Raw genomic sequence first — 18,839 nt, forward strand, 5'->3', positions numbered from 1 at the left:
AGGTCATGTGATCAGTGTTGTTAAAGGCCGGTCTAATTTTCGGCACTTCCTGCCTAGTGTTGAGTTAATTGCAGAGTATTTTGAATAGCTCTTCTCATTTGGGGCTGACAGATTCAAGGATTTCTGAAAACCTTGATCAGAGGGCTGTGAGAGCAGTTTCGTACCTCCACAAAAACTTTCAAAATTGGGGGTGAGAAGTTGGCCTTTACTCTCTTGTGCTTGGTAAGAATTCATAGCTTTTATGTCTTAGGTAGCTCAGACATTGTGGGAAGAACAGTTCTCTTGTTTCTGCAATGCTTCTGTAAAAGCTGAAATGCAATCTGCTGTGGTTTGTTAGCATTCAGTTCTGTGATTGCAGAGACATCATTGGATAGCATAACTCACATTACCCCAGGTCACACCATTGTTTGAACCAAAAGTTGACATGTCAGGCCATTAAAAAAAAAAAGAACAATGTTCAGAGTGACTTTTTGCACCCAGGTGTAAATAGTGCCTACCACACAGCACAGCTATTTGCACCCCAATAGTCTGGTGGAACCACAGAAATATATGACAAACTGGACTATAGATGTTACTGCAGTGTTGAGGGGTGTAAATTAATTGCAGTGGTTTGGTCATAGTGAATGTCAGGGAGTGCAAAGGAGGGTTTGATCCATTCCCTTACTTGTCCAGGTTGAGAGCAATAATGCCTTTATCCCACGGCTCGGCATCGCTCGCGTGTAGATTTTATCGCTCCTTTAGCGAAAGTCTCGGTAGACAAACCCATACGAAAATTAACAAAGGATTTACTATAGTAATATTGTAGGAACCAGTTCTTTTTTGGCAGAAGCCATAGTTTTAATGCAGTTAACCATGGTGTAACTGCAGTAATATGGTGTTAATATTGTAACCATGTTTAATTTTGTGGTCACTATGATTTTACTCCAAAATACTAAGGATGTCATAAAATATTGATTATTGATCGGCACATTATTTTATCGATATATTTTTGAGACATTGATATATAAAAATGAGCCGACATTTAAATTAGAAGCCCAATTTGCGGTCTTTCCAATTCACTCAATTGGCCTCTGTTTAACAGTCTGGCGTAATATCGTTGGGAGACCACAAGAGGGTGATATAACCTGTAGCTCACACACACATACACACACAGGACAAGCTGAAGTGGGGCAGGAGATGACAGTCCAAAGTTACAGAGGTTACTTCTTCAAGAATGAACAGTGACGTTGTTTTTCCATGTTAGTGTAGGAAACTAACGAAACTATGCAAACTGAATTATTAGAAATGGCAACATTTATTATGCAATTTCTCTGTATGTACAGGTAGCCTTGAAAAGGTCTTTAATTCAAGCTGTCAAACCACGAAAATACTTTTTACTGAAAACACATTGTGAAGGCTTTATGAAAGATACTTATACACAATATATCATCCAGTAATGACTTGAGTAAATAATCTTTGTCATTTGATAATGATTTGGGTTGAATTTAATGGAAAACTAATGGAAGAGACAAAGAATTTGTGCATCGAGCAGCCCTATTTATATCTGAAAAAAAAAAAAAAGAAATCCTGATATATATCAATTATCATCTGGAAAATCTTCCAATTATCGAGGCGTGAATAAGGCACTGATCCCAAGCCTACAAAATACCATGGTGAAACTATGGTTACTGTAGTAAAACCATAGTTAATTTTTGTTCAGGTAGGTTAGGGGTAGGTTTAGGGGTAGGGGTTGGTGTAGGGCAGGGCTATTCAACTATTTTCTTGCAGGGGCCAGATTATCCAGATGGAAACTCAATGGGGACCAAACTTCTTTTTTTTTTCTTAGCTAACACTTTCATTGTAACAAACATGTTAAAATGGAAAACAAAACTAAACACTTTTAATATTATGTGTTTATTCACATTACAATATTCAGAGGTATTGGTCTGGTCATACATTCCTTCTAAAGCATGACCTCACACCCTCAGCTAACAAATAGGTTTTGATGTACTTTACTTTGAAAAAACAAAAAAACAAAAAAACAAAACTGATTTGATGATGTTCGGGATTGATCAACCTGTGGCCCCTAGAATCATTTCTACCTTTCAGCCCATTAGCTACAGCTCTGCCAAACACAGTCTGGATATGTGCATGTATGCAGTTTCAGTGGCACTTGAAACAAGCACTACAGACCCTTAACTGATGAGACGTGCGCTTAAAACTTGAAGAATGGAGAGCAAAAGCAAACTTTTCTGTGCATTTTCTTTGAAGGTTTGGGTTCCATCATCGATTATCTTTTGTTGAAAAAGGTTGTGCATGCAGTATGAGCAACCATCACGTCTGTAAAAACTGCTGTGACGTATATTTTAGGTCTGTAGATTTGACTGCACCCAGCTGCTAAGCAATATGTGTAAGTACAGTTGATGTAATAAGTTGCGATAAAATGTGCTCACCTTAAAGTTGCTGGGTTATGTTTTGGAGAGCATTGTAAGCAAGTTTAAACACACACTCTCCAGTCCAGAATTGGACCAAGGATTGCTAATGATGAAAGCTAACGCTGTTTCGTGTGCCGCTAAGTGTTTTTAAACTCAGCACTTATGAGTTTTGCACAAAGGTTTCTCGGATGTTTCAGACTGCAATGCGATTTGATCAAAATCGTTTGGAGGGCCAGATAAAAGTGAGGGCCGCCAGTTGAATTGGCCTGTTGTATGGTGTATGTGGGACTCATGATAAACACAATAAACATGCTTCAGTGATGCCCATATACTATATGTTAGTATTTCAGTATGGGTGCAAATAGCATCTGCCATCATTTGCACCAGGAAACAAATAGCATCTTCCAACAATGTTTTTAAAGTGTCATAGTGTTTATACTATTCAAGTAGTCATCAATGGCTTACGCATAGTTGTCTCTGCACAATAAATGGAAATAGGATAAAGTATTTTTACAAAAATATACATGCACTTCACCTTTTAATTTTAACAAAATTTTAATTCTGACTTCAAAGCTGAAGTTTGTAATGTTACCAAACGGTATTGCAAAAATATACATTGTATTAAATTAAACTCAATTATATTCAATTATATATTGCAAATATATACATTGAATTCAATTACAGTTTTCTGAATACAACCTCCATCTGCCAATGGTGGAGCAAACAGATAGTTGCCCCCCCCCCCATCCATATGCTAGTGTACTTCTAAACAACAATTTTTAGTCAAATTTCAATAGGAAATACATCAACACATGCCCTGCGCTCATCAAACGATTGAATGGGGTTTTTAAATGTGGATTCAAATTTCTTGTTGACTTTTTCCATATTTAATTAGACAGGCAAACACTTGGTGGTTTTGTATGACAGGTTAATCTGCTAGAATATGAAAAGTCTCTAGCTAGTGAATAATTTTATTTTAACAATGAGATTCTTACTGTAAACTATACAAATTCACACACTTCCAGATAATACATTAAATTAAGTTAGCCCAAGAAAGTGAACATTTTGGCTTAGAATATTTATTTTTATTTGTATTAATGTTCTTTATTTCTCTATTTATTGAACTGTTCTGTAGAATGTTAATTAAGAGCTGTGAATTGTGTCTTTCAGTGTTAATCTTTGTTTTTCACTAGTCTCTCTTGCTAAGTAGAAAGGCGAGAACATGCTTGAGTGTTTAAGCATCAAAATAACTAATCAAGTTGAGGTGTTACTGCTTAATTACTATTACGAGACCCAGTGTCCAATTAGCCATGCAACAATTATTCATGAGGAACTGTTGCTTGGAAAAACACTGCACTGGCAGTGCATCAGTACAGATTCAGGTGTTTCCAAGCGACTGCGCATGCCACATGAAACGTCCCGCCAGCTCTTATTAGGTAACAGAAGACTTATTAGCCCTTAATGAGTGTAATTGAAGTCGGGAGATACTAAGGATGTCTCTGCGCATCACAATCTGTTGAGCAGTTTACCACTTAGACAAGCACAAGTGTGTTCAACCTCCTCTCATCATTCTCTTCTCTTCTCTTCTGTACATGGTGGTATTCAGTACATTGCTCCAAACCTCAAGACACTGAAGTCTAAGTTAAAGGGTGTCAACACATTCCATCACAAATGTTTAGAATTGGCACCCAGCTTGGAAAAAGGAAGCAAAAAAAAAAAACTGATTTTGGATGATTAAGAGCCAGCCATTTGTGTAAAGAGAGCTTCCAAGGGGGTGTTGGTCTGTTTTCCCTTGGCACTCTCAGTATCCGAGGCAGTGATGGCTCGAAATCTGTGGGATCAGTTCGTCTGGCCAGGTGGCTCCAGGATTCTATGTGTGTGTTTGTGTGTGTGTGGATGCCCATGCACATATGTTTGTCTGCCCGGCTTTTTTTTGTCACTCTGTGGGGGATCTGATGCCTGTCTGTCATGCAAGCCCCCCTCCGAGGCCCAGCAGTCTGTAACCTGGCCACAGTTCCAACTGACCCTGTGAGCAGAGGTTGTGTGAGATCATTTCAAAGGGACAACAGTAAATTGTGGAAAGTCTGAAAAGAAGCCCTGATGGTTACACTGATGGTCAGGAGAAGCCTTGCTGGGACAACAGAACTGGATCTCAAGCATGTCTTATGTGTAGGCCTGCATGGAGTCTGTGCCTGCAGAAAGTTCTACATATCCCCGTGAGGTTTACATTAATAGTAATGTTGATAAAGTGCGTAATTGGCCGAAAATCTCCAGAACATTTGAACTCAAAAAAAATAAAAGTGAAAAATGTCTATGTGCTTATGAGCATTTAACTCGACCACAACCATAAATGCATTGTGTGGAATAATGCACAATTATTCACAACGTGTGATGCATGTCCTGGGCATAATAAAAACGAAAGCAGATTTACTATACCGTGAATGGAGACTTAACCCGCAAGTGGCGAACCAGGTGTGGGAGAGATGCGGGCAAGTTGACGGATCTTTTTTTCATTGACCAAGAATGCTCACTCAATGTCATCTGAACAAGTATCAAAAGCAAAACCACGTGAGAGTGACTCAGCGTGTGACAATAGAGACTGAACAGCAGCCAGAGAAAATAATAGTTTTGAGATTTTAAACTTTAGCAAATTATCCTATTATTAAAAAAGTCCACTGGAAAACGGCAGAAGATTTTGCACAACTTTTAATTACAGCATATCCACTGATTTTATGGCATGTACACATATATCAAAGATTTATAATTGTAAAACATATAAAGTATATACAATGTGCCTGATGTGGTCTTCTGCTGTTGTAGCCCATCCGCCTCAAGGTTTGACATGTTATGCATTCTGAGATGCTATTCTGCTCACTACAATTGTACAGAGGGGTTATCTGATTTACCGTAGACTTTCTGTCAGCTCGAACCAGTCTGGCCATTCTCTGTTGACCTCTCTCATCAACAAGGCATTTCTGTCCACAGAACTGCCGCTCACTGGATGTTTTTAGTTTTTGGCACCATTCTGAGTAAATTCTAGAGACTGTTGTGTGTGAAAATCCCAGGAGATCAGCAGTTACAGAAATACTCAAACCAGCCCGTCTGGCACCAACAATCATGCCACAATGTGAACATTAACTGAAGCTACTGAACTGTATCTGCATTAATGCATGCATTGCACTGTGCCACATGATTGGCTGATTAGATAATCACATGAATAATAGGTGTACAGGTCTTCCTAATAAAGTGCTCAGTGAGTGTATACATAGTGCTTATAGTATATAAAGTATATATATATATATATATATATATATATATATATATATATATATATATATATATATATATATATATACACTTTAACATTTCTTTCTTCTGCTCTAGCTTCTTTATTACTCTGGCTACTCTTGGAACTTGACATTGACTGTGATGTTCCTCATTCTCAAGTCGATTTGGATAAAAATGTCTGCTTAATGACTAAACGCAAATGTACAAGTATCACAAATGTTTTTGTGGTGTGTGCTGATCCAGTGGTAAGATTTTTGTTTTTGCATTAGCGGTCCCAGGTTCAAAACCTGCACACGTTTACAACTTTTAATAAATAAATGCTACAGCATATCATTAGATGCATATCAGAAATTGGGGCACATTTTGTTGCATTTTATTGTATGATTTCCCTGGAACTTAGAGCAGGCAGCCGAGTAAGGTGGAATGTGTCTGCTGTGTGTGAACCGAAAACAGTGCCGCTCCAGCTGAATATGCCATCTCTGCAGGGTCCGCCACTGACTAGAGAAAGCATAACTCACTAATTGCAGTAAAGATGTGAGTAGTGGATCAAACAAGAGTGCCATACAGGAAATTGAATGGATAGACAAACAAACTGCCAAGGTTTGGTTTTTTTTTATTTTTTTATTTAATCGGAAGCACCTTCTTCCAAACACTGTTCTGCAATGTTCCAGACCAGTTTCAGCCTTGCACATTCAGACTGATCTCACAGTTAATTCAGAAATAGTAGGTTGATTTTATTTTTGCTTAACTCGGTCTGCGCTTACCAAAATTCGAAGCACTGCCCCTAGTGGCCTATACGGTAATTTCTGGGTGAAATGCCCACAGAGGGGCGTTAAAAGTGAGTTGCAAAGTGAGTTGTTTTTAGCAGTAAAGGATATAATACAGTGAGGAAGAATGAATATTTTATCAGCTCTACCCCCAAACCCTAACCCTAACCATCAGTGGAGTAAAAATGTAATTTTAGAGGGAAAACTCAATTCGGGAAAACCGAATCACACTTGTTACTGATTATGTAAATCCAACTACTTCCTTGTTTTAACACAGGGCGAAAACCTAGGTCTCCCACGCTGCTGATGCAACACTTCCGGTCACGCCACAGAAGAAAGTAAACATATATAAACTGATGGAAAAATGTCTGATGAGAGATTGCTCTTGTCAGTAACTCGATGTCAGAGTACTGGAACATTTAGAAGCAACATTCCAACTTCCTGTGTGATCATGTTAGCACTTTTCATCACTGCATGGTGGCACAATTGTGAGATTAATTTCACTGCTTTTCATATTCATTGTATATGGTCTGCAAAACAAAACAATTTGCACAACAGTTTATGTTCATTGGTTGCTTCCAGATGATCAGCTCTCCAGTGACATGTTTAACTCAGTTGGCAAATGGATAATGCATTGGTAAATACTTTAAAAACAAATTGCAAAAAAGAGCATTCTGCATGGCCTACTTATGAATTATTGTCTAGATTAAAGGTTGCATACCAGCTTATATTTGAGAATTTCTTTTTACTTCAACTTGTGTGTGAGTGGTTATATTAAATGATCCCAGATAATAAGAATTGGAAAAGCACATTACATTTCAAGCTTTTTAGTTTAATAAGTTTAATCTTATTTCTTTCTGTCTCTCCCTCTCTCTTTGTCTCTGTGTGTAAGAGAGAGAGAATTCTGTTTTTTGTTTTTTTTTCATCAGACTTGCAGTATTCATCTCACAAACAAATGTCATCAGGCCCAGAGATGCAGTATATCGTCTTCCTCTGTCATCCACTCATATAATGCAAACATTATATTTCCCCGAGGGGAAATTTATTGGCTGTCAAAACACTATCTAATATATTTATTCATGTAATTGTCTGCTTTATTATTTAACTCATATCCCATAGGAGTCTTTGAAATATATACACACCAGAAATTCTCTGAAAAGATATTTTCCCCGGACACAGTAAAGAAAGCCTCTAAAGACACAGTCAAGTAATTATTTATTGATTTTTGTCAGGTATTTGGCCGTACTCAGAAACCCGGTGTACGCCAATCAGAACTGTGTCCACTCTGATTATTTTATCATTAAAATTGGGCTGTGATGAGGTTGCTGATGTGTGCTGTTTAGCCACGTCATATCAGTATCTGTTAAATGGAGTCAGGGGTTAACGCAGGGGCCATGGGAATGAAAACACATACACACAATCTCTGGTTTCACATGTCATTTTCTTTCAGAACTGAGTGACATTCTGTGACACAAGCTGTGGCTGTGTTCAGAATAGCATACTAACATACTACTCGTACTATTGTTGCAGTATTTAGTATGTATACTGGACACGGTATGCCATTTTTTTTTAATGCATGGAAATAAAATGTGAAGTATACAACTCTAACCGCTGACTCGTCAAACCCTTTATCACCTTGCATGCTTCATTCAGAACAGCACTTGAGACTCTGCAAAGAAATAGAGCACTTTAAAATTTACATATGACCTTTGAAAATAATCCACAAAGGGCGTTGCTGTTTGAAAAAAAATTATATATATATATATATATATAAACATCTCTTGTGAAGAGTTGTGACAGGAGAGGCAAAGACTAGAACTAGCGCTGAGAGTTTAGAGTAGAGTTAGAGTTGCAGCATATAAATATCCAAATTGTAATCCTTTTAATCCTCCTATTTCTTATATACACTTTTGTCCTCATATCAGTGGTCTAGAACAACTTAACTGATCACAGACAGCTGTGCTAAACAATGCTGAATGCAAATAATTAAATTGAACTGGGGGCCTGGGTATCTCAGCGGGTATTGATGCTGACTACCAGCCCTGGAGTCGTGAGTTCAAATCCAGGGTGTGCTGAGTCACTCCAGCCGGGTCTCCTAAGCAACCAAATTGGCCCGGTTGCTAGGGAGGGTAGAGTCACAAGGGGTAACCTCCTCGTGGTCGCTATAATGTGGTTCTCGCTCTGGGTGGGGTGCGTGGTGAGTTGTGCGTGGATGCCGCGGAGAATAGCGTGAAACCTACACACGCTATGTCTCCGCATTAACGCACTCAACAAGCTACGTGATAAGATGTGAGGATTGAACGTCTCAGACGCAGAGGCAACTGACATTCATCCTCTGCCACTTGGATTAAGGCAGGTCACTATGCCACCACGAGGACTTAGAGCACATTGGGAATTGGGCATTTCAAATTGGGGAGAAAAGGGGAGAATTATCATTTTTATTTTTTTTAAATTAAACTAATCATAATATAGTTTATTATTTCTGATGGGAATCAGATTGTGATTTCAATCCCGATTCCTCTTGACGATTCTGGCTACTTATCCATTACATTCATGATTTATTTAGTCCTTTTGAGGAAAAAAATATTTGGAAAAACTATGGAAATGCAGTGTTTGCTGTATTTAGGGGCTTCTGCCTTTAGCGGTCTAATACCAAATGATAATAATTTCATATTTTTATCAAACAGATTCTTGCAGAAGGTGTGTTTGCACAGACTTTTTCCATTAAGATGTTTTGTTTTGTAATTATTTTTTATAAAATATCACTAATTGCAACTCATGATGTGTGTGTTTAACTACACATTGTCATAGGAATGTCTAGTCAGTAACTAGTACTCTGATTTAAAGGATAGTTCACCCAAAAATGAAAATTCTCTCATCATTTACTTGACCTCATGCCATCCCAGATGTTTATGACTTTCTTTCTTCTGCAGAACACAAATGAAGATTTTTAGAAGAATATTTCAGCTCTGTTGGTCCATACAGTGCAAGTGAATGGTGGCCAGAATGTTGAAGGTCCAAAAAAACAAAACAGATAAAGGCAGCATAAAAGTAATCCATAAGACTCCTGTGGTTAAATCCATGTCTTCTGAAGAGATATGATAGGTGTGAGTGAGAAACAGATCAATATTTAAGTCCTTTTTGCTATAAATCTCCACTTTCACTTTCACATTCTTCTTTGTTTTTGATGATTTGCATTCTTTGTGCATATCACCACATACTGGGCAGGGAGGAGAATTTATTGTTAAAAAAAGACTTAAATATTTATCTGTTTCTCAGCGGCAGGAATGAAAATGAGGCTGTGAGACACTTACCATCTCTTCAATGATATGCACTGTATTAAGCTATCAAAAAGCTCTTAAATCACATATAATTTTCCCCATCTCATGTTGTCTGGAGTTTTTTTTATCTACTGAAATTTCTTGGAAAGATATTTTTGCAATGTTTTGTCAGTGGAACGATCCAAAAACACTTTAAACAACTGTACAACCCATTGACGAGACAGTACATCTATCCCTCACAGCCTCGTTGTCATTCCCATCAAAAATCAAAGATGCCAATGCTGTGAATAAGGTCTGTTGTGTTGGGTTGTGTCGTGATGATGACCCAGAAATAAAAAATGGGTCCTGAAGCAAAACATTTAAAAACCACTGGCCTATAAAAATCTTTTTGGTTGTGGTCACCATGTTAAGGTCACATGAACATGTGTCAACATTGAGACTAATGCAAACCTGCCTTTTTTGTCTTCACCTGCCAAAAGTTAACAGTCATTCAAATGGCAATCAATGTGCTTGTACATACAGTATTTTCAATATTAGACAAAAAGAAAATTTTGTGCTTTGCTCTTCTATGTCTACTGAGAAGAGGAAGAGATTAATCTTGTAAGCACTGTGTGTGTGATGAAGTAGATGATCATCTTTAAGCTTGAATTGTGTCATTTCCCTAGCATCCTTCTTGGAGTGACAAGTCACTTATTTGCATGCAATATATCAGTTATGAGTTAAACTGTATAAACCAGCATCCGTGTATCTCACTGGAATACAAGAACAATCTGTAAAAGTATAACAGCATTAGAGTGCCACCTAATGGCCTAAGAGGCGCATCACAGGCATGCAAGTAACTGGACACTGAAGTAACACTTCAAAATGAATGTCATTGCATTAGATAATAAAATATCAAAAACAGTAGCATTCTTTAAAAAAAAAAAAAAGTATGTTATTAGGTTGTTATAAGCAAACTTAAGGAGAACTGACTTCATACATGCACTAAAAATCACCTTGAGACCAGCTGGTTAAAACTCATTTTTAAATATGGCTCACAAAAGGAAAGTTGGTTCTAAGAACTAGCTTCCTAACAACTGTTTGCAGATTGATATTTTGTTATCTAATGTACTTTTTGGGTCCTAGTTCTATTACTATCTTTCAAGGGTTTTGAGTAATTTACAATGCTAACAAGCTGCTGCTGGTTTTCTGTATTTTCTCTATTGATTTTCACAGGAGGGGAAGAAGAAATTTGACAAGGAAACAGAAAAGTACTATTCAACACTGGAAAAACATCTCAACTTGTCATCAAAAAAGAAGGAATCGGCTCTCCAAGAGGTGAATCATACAGCAAATACAGTAATATTAAATTTGCATTTCCTGAAGGAAATATCAGTGCTTGCATGACAGCAAAATAATAGTGTTTGAGTATTAGGCGATTACCTTAGCTATTGATTCTAAGGATCAACTTTAAACAGTGTATGAAGCAAGAAGAATCAGAATTTCTTTGTAGGTGATATTGGTCTCCAATACAGGTTTATTACTGTAGTAACATTAATCAGAGTAACTATGGTATTTTGGATTAAGAAATGACATTTTTTGTAGCATGATAAACATTTGAACATTTACAAATGGCATTATTTTAAATCTTAAAGGGATCACAAACATGAAAATTCTCTCATAATTTACTGTACTTAACCTCATGCCATCACAGATGTGTATGACTCTCTTTCTTCCGCTGAACACAAATTATGATTTTTTAGGAAAATATCTTAGCTCTGTAGGTCCATACGATGCAAGTGAATGGTGGCCAGAACTTTGAGTGTCCAAAAAGCATAGAAAGGCAGCAAAAAAGTAATCCATAAGACTCCAGTGGTTAAATCTGTATCTTCAAAATTGATATGATAGGTGTGGGTGAGAAACAGATCAATATAAAAGTCCTTTTTTACTATAAATTCTCCTCCCTGCTCAGTAGGTGGCGATATGCATAAAGAATGTGAATTGCCAAAAGCGAAAGAAGAAGAATGTGAAAGTGGAGATTTATAGTAAAAAGAACTCAAATATTGATCTGTTTCTCACTCACATCTAGCATATCGCTTCAGAAGATATAGATTTAACCACTGGAGTCTTGTAGATTACTTTTATGATGCCTTTTTGTGCTTTTTGGACCTTCAAAGTTCTGATCACCATTCACTTACATTGTATGGACCTACAGAGCTGCAATATTCTTCTAAAAATCTTTGTTTGTGTTCAGCAAAAGAAAAAAGGTCATACACATCTGGGATGGCATGAGGGTGAGTAAATTATGAGAGAATTTTCAGAGCTGTTCCAGCACGTTTTGTTTGGATTTCTGTTACACAAATTCAAGCCAAGCCTGAAATTCTCAGATGTAACCATTAACCAAAGCCCAAACATGTCCAAATTAGTGTACAAGCCTGGCAGCCATCAGTTTCCGTCTGTCTCCAGGGTAACAGCACTCTTTGTTTGTCTGCAGGCTGACGCTCACATTGATAAGGACAGACAACTCTTTTATGATGCCTCACTAGAATACGTCTTCAAAATTCAGGAGGTTCAAGAGAAGAAGAAATTTGAATTTGTGGAGCCGGTAAGATCTTTGTGATAGATAAAATTGCCTCTTACTGTTTATTTAGACATTATATTTCTGTCTTAAAATGAAAGTTTTAAAAACTGACAAGCACATGCTCACTAACATAAATACACACAAACCCACTCTCTTAAGACAAAGCACTACCTGTCAAAAGTCTGAACACCTTCTCATTCTTTATTACTACAATTTCCACATGTTAGAAAAATCTTACATTTTAGTGTTTTCAATGGTGCGTCCTGAGATGCTTTTTAAACAGAATTGAAGGACTTCTACTGTATGCTGGACACTTGACGAAACACATTACTTGACGATACGTGGACGTTCTGTTCTACAACATAAATTACACACTTTCATACTTCAAACATGTTCCATCAGAAAAAAACTTGATAAACAAATCATCTGCAAAATATGTTCTCGACAACCAATGATGAAATCGTATATATCATTCTGAAGATAAGGATCTCAGCTTTCCAACAACATCTAGATTAAGCTTCTAGTCCACTCAGAGGCTGAGATATTCTATGAAGTATTGGGGAAGGTACATGGGATCACAAAATAGAATGTATGCCTATGAACGAGCATGTTCATGTACTGCGCCAGAGCACCACCTGCATTTCAGATCTGTATATTGTGATGGAAGGTAACAGAGTAAAATAAAATTTTCCCACTACTTGCTGCCATCTAGTGGAATGTAACATTTAGGAATTGGAACATTTTAGCAGGAACATTTAGCAAACAGAGCCTGAATCACAGGCTTTTAAGGACAGGATAAAAAATTAATTTATGTTCGTCATTAGATTGCAAACATAAAAATGAGTCTCATGTCTTTATAATGAGACCACAGACTAATCTAACAGTAAAATTGGAAACAGTAGGTTGACTTTTCTTTAGCTAAAATCTGTCTGTGCTTACCAAAATTCAAAACACTGCCCCCAGTGACCAAAGCGGTAAGTGATGTTGGACGTATGGACACATGTGAGCTCCATTATCTGGGTGAAATGTCCACACAGGGGCTCCAAAAGCATTACAGCTGTACAGGCTGTAATACAGTGAAGAGGAATGCATATTTTATAAACTGTGCCCCCCAATCCAGCCACCTAACCTAAAACTATCCATCAGTGGAGTAAAAATCTTAGAAGGAGAAATGCAACCTCCAAATCACACTCGTCACTGATTATACAATCGCAAATGATTCCTGGTTTCAATGCAGGATGCGAACCCAGGTCTTACACCCTGATGACGCAACGCGCTTTCAGTGGCGCCACAAGGGAAGGTAAAAACGAGCTCATGCAAAAATGGCTGATGGCAGATGCCATTTGTCATTGAGTTCGGCATAAAGAGCCGATCCAAGGGTATTAGAAGTCTCTGAAACAACATGCAGACTTCACATGCGATCATGTTGTAGACCAATAGTTTCCAATTAGTTCACTGTATGTGTATAAGGTGAGCTTCTAACCTTTTCGCAAGTGAGTTTGTCCTGTACTGATGGATCCCCCAGCGTGAGTTCTTTAATGCGCGTAATTGTAATTAAAACACGTTATCTTACACTTCACATCAGATGCACTGAAGGTCAGATTATATATTGTCAAACATATAAAGTTGTTTTAAGATGTTTATAATGATTGATTACGATAGATAAGATGCAATCACGAACGTGCTTTTCGGCTATGCGCACTGCCATACTGTTTACATTGCAGTACAGTATGGGATTCTGATTTCATCAAAGCGTAGACGCATAGAAGGTTCTAAAAACCTAGCCCTTCCACTTTCCCAGCACCAGAAGTGGTTAGAATGAGTGACGGATGGAAAGGCAGAAGGTTTGAGTGGACTGACTAGTTTGTATATTCTTTGTTTGACATCAGAAAACATGGCCGCATCGCTACATCAAAACAGTCAGCTCTGATGGTGACGGCTTTAAACTTTTATTTAGTGATTGAATGTTTGTAACATAAAAAAATAAAGATATTGTGATGTTGAAAAGAATATTTGAGCAGCTGGTTCATTGTGACAATCACTTCAGTCCCTCTTTGCTGGTAAACAGCAGCACGAATGCAGATTGCACCAATTTGATCGTACACGTAATCACACTGGTTTGACCGTATGTGCGAAAGGGTTAAGTTTGGGTGTGAAAAAAGCAAGTGGCAGCCAAAAATATGCAGCAGAGCTGATGAGGTTAATATAGTGATGGGGATTGGGGACACTATACTGTAAAAATAATTGTCCTTGGGATTTAAAACTGAGGGCAAATTTGCCCATTGGCCACTATCAATGGCCACTAATCAATCAAACCACCTAATCATCCCCATATACTTGGATTGGCTACACTACTTACTAGGTATTTCCTGTATAAATGAAACTAATTAATGAATTCATCCCTGTAGGCAGGGATTAAAAATGTGTGTTTGCCAGTGCAAAACTTTTAATAGGTAGAGGATAATTGGATGTTTCATTGTATTAAACGATAAATAGCGCTCTCTGTTTTTCAGTTGTTTTGCGCCGACTACGCCAAGCGTGTGCCAGATGTCTAAATCCCCACTCAGCAGACAGGGTGTGAAATACAGAATGGCTCAAACTCACATATTAAAACAATGGGCATAACTTGCATGAATCATTACTGCATTAAGCATATTTATATGCATAAGTGCGAGGAGCGATATGAGCCAGAGAATCTGCTGTAGAGATTTAGAAGGGGAGCCAAAGTGTTTATCACTTGGCATGGAGAATGCAACACTCTAAATCTCTCAGAAACACAGCAGTCTAGCACAGTGTCTGGGCGTGACGTCTGCACAGATATTTTGTCCAACATACCCTACCTCTTCTGCCATACATTCCCTTGCATCTGTATATAACAGATTTGTATTTATATTTGTACATACGTGAATGTGTGTGTGTATGTATGTATATATATATATTTATTTTATTTTTTATTTTATTTTTTATTATTATTATTATTATTATTTATTTTATATATACTTATATTTTCTATTCACTTTTTATTTTTATTCTGGTTAGAAATTGCATAAAAAGAATTTCATCCACCTAGAAATGTAGTCCCATCAATAAAAGGACAATTTAGACCAATTGTCAGCTCGAGTAACATCAATTTTTGTACATAAGAATTAATATAAGTGCTTTAACAAAAATGCAAGCTGTATTTTTCTGCTTTTAACCCTCCAGAATGCCTTGCCTCATAGACCTTTAATTATAAGTGCATTACTGTGTGCTTTGTGGTAATCGACAGCTTGTCTCTGAGTAGTTATTTTGAACCTGGAACATTCTTTTATCTCTGAGGTGAATGTTGAGTGGTTTTGATGTTTGTGTGCACTTGTAATATCTTGTCAACTTTTGTCTGAGCAGTTGTGTCACACCTTCAGCTTTTCTGAGAATTTACGAATCAACATGAAATATTGTGAAATCCCTGTTTGCAATGAGAAAGGAAGAACTACATCTTTTATATATTTTGTAGGATGTTGTGATGTTAATATAATCTGTGAGCTTTTTCTCCATGTTGATTGGGTTGCAGCTATTGGCCTTCCTGCAGGGTCTCTTCACCTTTTACCATGAGGGTTACGAGCTTGCACACGAATTTGAGCCTTACAAACAACAGCTACAGTTCAACCTGCAAAATGTAAGTCCACGGTCTCCCATGAGTCATCCATTTTCTCTTTCACATTTTCTCTTAGCCTTCTTTTTGACCAAAAAAGGGTGAAAGTGTCTATATTTTTCCCATAGAAGTATTGTAGAGCCACATGTTGTTCAAAAATGTCAAGGCTTGCACACATATAAAAGGTCAAACAGGGAAAACGTTGAGCTTTGAGTCTGTTTTGCCCCCATGCTTTAGACTGTTACCTGCTCTGTGTGTCTTTGATCAATATTGGCCTGTTAGAAAACACTTCCTGCTGTTCGTCTGCATCTCTTTGTCAGGAATCTGTGCCCTTTGAACCTTTCATTGCACCGCTGTCAGAGCTCAAAGCTCATGTGTGCACTATAAATAAAAATCTTTTTCTAAGTATTTTTTTAAAAATCTGAAAAAATTAAATAAAATGTGTAAATATCCTTATAACAAGCAGTGTTGGGGGTAATCTGATTACAAAGTAATTAGTTACTGTAATCTATTTTGTCAGTGTAACACATTAAAATGTAACTGTTACTATTACTCAATTAAGTAAAATACTTTTAATACATTACTTGAGTTACAAATATATCTCAAATAATATTATGTAGAAAACATTTAAAACATTAATTATGTTCATGTGTATGTCTGTTTGTGTTTATTTGACAGCTGAAGGGACAACGACAATAAACAAGGAAGAAATTTCGGAATTAGTTTTCTTTGAAAAAGGTTTAAGAAAGTAACTTTTTCCATAAAATAATCAGTAAACTATTCCGATTACAATTTTAGAGAAGTAACTTGTAATTTGTTGTGGATTACATTACATTTTTACCCAACACTGATAAGAAGATACATTTACTTGAGAAGCAAAATAACAAGATATTAAGTGTTTTTTTTCCTGAGAAATCTTATCAAATTTGGTAAGGTTCATGCTTAAAACAAGAAAAAGTTTTCGCCAATGGGGTGAGAGAAATTAACTTAATTCAAAATAAAAGTTGATTTTTCATTCCCCATTGGCAACACAATTTTGATAGATTTTTCTGAAAGCAGAACTTAATATGTCATTTTTCTTCTAAAGAATCTGAGCTTGTTCTGAAGCACAAAAGTATGGCACAGTCAAAAGTATGCCACCACTGCGGCATATATTCTGTGAATTAATGCTGCTCTGAAAGCATGAGACATTGGCCTTAACAGTAATTCCCTATGGACGCTTTTATTACAGAGATGTCTTTGTAATGGACAAGCACACTTAATATTGTAGGAGTGTCATTGATAATTTAGAAAGAGATATGTGGCTGCAATGTCAGTAATCTAGAGGAAGAGAGCAGAATATATGAAACCATTCATTTCTTTTCTTTCCAGCAAACTGTGACAGACAGAATTTTAATGCATTTAGTAGACTATTTCTGGTTAATTTCTGGTTTGAAAATCACACTAAAATCTTGTACCCAATAAAATGTTTTTTCCATTAATGAAAAGTATGTATCAGAGTGTATCACGGTAATACTATGGTTCTTGGCCATGTAACATGGTAGTACCATGGTTTTTTGTACATGTACCATGGTAGTACCATGGTATGCTTTGAAGTACCTTGAGCACCATCTAAATACCATGGTATATGAATATGGTAATCATTCAGCACCATACCTGTATATCAAAGTACCATGGAACCTCTACAGCACATTTTAGGGTCTCCTTTACAGTTTCTAGTGCTTTTACCAAACCTAGTGAGCTGCCTAGCTAGACAGCATTTTTAGGTATTATAGGCATGCAGTAGGCAGTATACAGCAATTATGCTACCTTCTAAGATACCTAATTTTGGCAAAAAACTAAGGCAGCATGTATATTTTTCAGATAATTCAATCTCGGTGTGCATTACGACAAGCTCATCCAAGATGGTGGCCGTTGATGCATGGAATGTGAAAAAAATATGTTGATTATAAATATATTTTGGATTTTATTCAGTACTGCAAAGTGTCAATAAAAATAGCTCAATCTAATAAAACATTTACTATTTCACCTCATTTATGTGTGTTTGGTGTATTTGTTGTGCTTTTTAGGGTATTGCTTTATTAGCTTAGCAACATGCTAACACCAAACTCAATTGGAATTAACTGTTGGGGTCTCTTTTGCACTTTGTGTGGGGAAATCAGTCTAAGGTGGTTTGCTTAGCTTAGCAAGCTTAAATCATCTAAGAACAGCAAACTACCTTAGGCTGGTTTAAACTGGTTTTCCTTATCACAGTGGACAGTGAGGCAGCTCACTAGATTTTGGAAAAGAGCTTGTAAGTCTATCACACATTTCAGAAACAGTATGATTTGTTTGCATATCTGTTTGTTTATTTGTGGGATGAAGACGAGGAACAACTTTTTGAGCACCAAACAGGAAGTTGAAAAGCTGATGAAGAGAGTTCGCTCTGCAGACCAAGACCAGAAGCCCCCGGGCCAGTGGACCATGGAGGGCTATCTTTACGTCCAGGAGAAACGTGAGTGTTTCACAGAAAATCTTCACTGACAGACAGCCTGTGGCCTTCAATCCCAGACACTTTTTGAAAGTGTGATAAAATTGAGGCTAATGCAATTTTGTTTTCAAGTATCTTAATTGTCATCTTTCCTAAGTAACTTCACTCCGATCTTTGTCTGTTTTTCTTTTCCTTATTTTCTTCTTCTTCAAATTGCGGAGGAAATGCCTAAATAAAATTGCTGTCCACTTGTAAACAGTTGATGATGATGATAACATGATCTCAGAAGCAACAGTGAAGAGTCTGGTCTATAATGTAATAACATTGCCCTCTGGTGGACAACTGTTACTTCAGTGAAGAGTTTATGCATGTAAAACAGGGTTCAAAATGAACTTCTTGGCACTTCTGCCAATGGTGGGTGAATCGAG

General features: G+C 37.1%; 1 protein-coding gene across 20 annotated transcripts in view; it reads left to right on the top strand.

The window, feature by feature from the left end:
- The window catches only part of LOC127455676 (rho GTPase-activating protein 42-like), a 190,376-nt gene that overhangs the window by 131,838 nt on the left and 39,699 nt on the right, over nt 1–18,839 (top strand). For all 20 annotated transcript variants that reach the window (XR_007899722.1, XM_051723708.1, XM_051723709.1 and 17 more), the window contains exons 5-8: nt 10,966–11,067; nt 12,224–12,334; nt 15,861–15,965; nt 18,306–18,435. Coding sequence is in view for 19 of the 20 variants with exons in the window: in XM_051723708.1 (XP_051579668.1) it covers nt 10,966–11,067; nt 12,224–12,334; nt 15,861–15,965; nt 18,306–18,435 (448 nt within the window). In the remaining variant the exon portion in view is untranslated. The remainder of the gene's footprint in view (nt 1–10,965; nt 11,068–12,223; nt 12,335–15,860; nt 15,966–18,305; nt 18,436–18,839) is intronic.

Source organism: Myxocyprinus asiaticus, chromosome 18 (genome assembly GCF_019703515.2).
Source record: "Myxocyprinus asiaticus isolate MX2 ecotype Aquarium Trade chromosome 18, UBuf_Myxa_2, whole genome shotgun sequence".
In the NCBI taxonomy this organism is placed as follows: Eukaryota; Metazoa; Chordata; class Actinopteri; order Cypriniformes; family Catostomidae; genus Myxocyprinus; species Myxocyprinus asiaticus.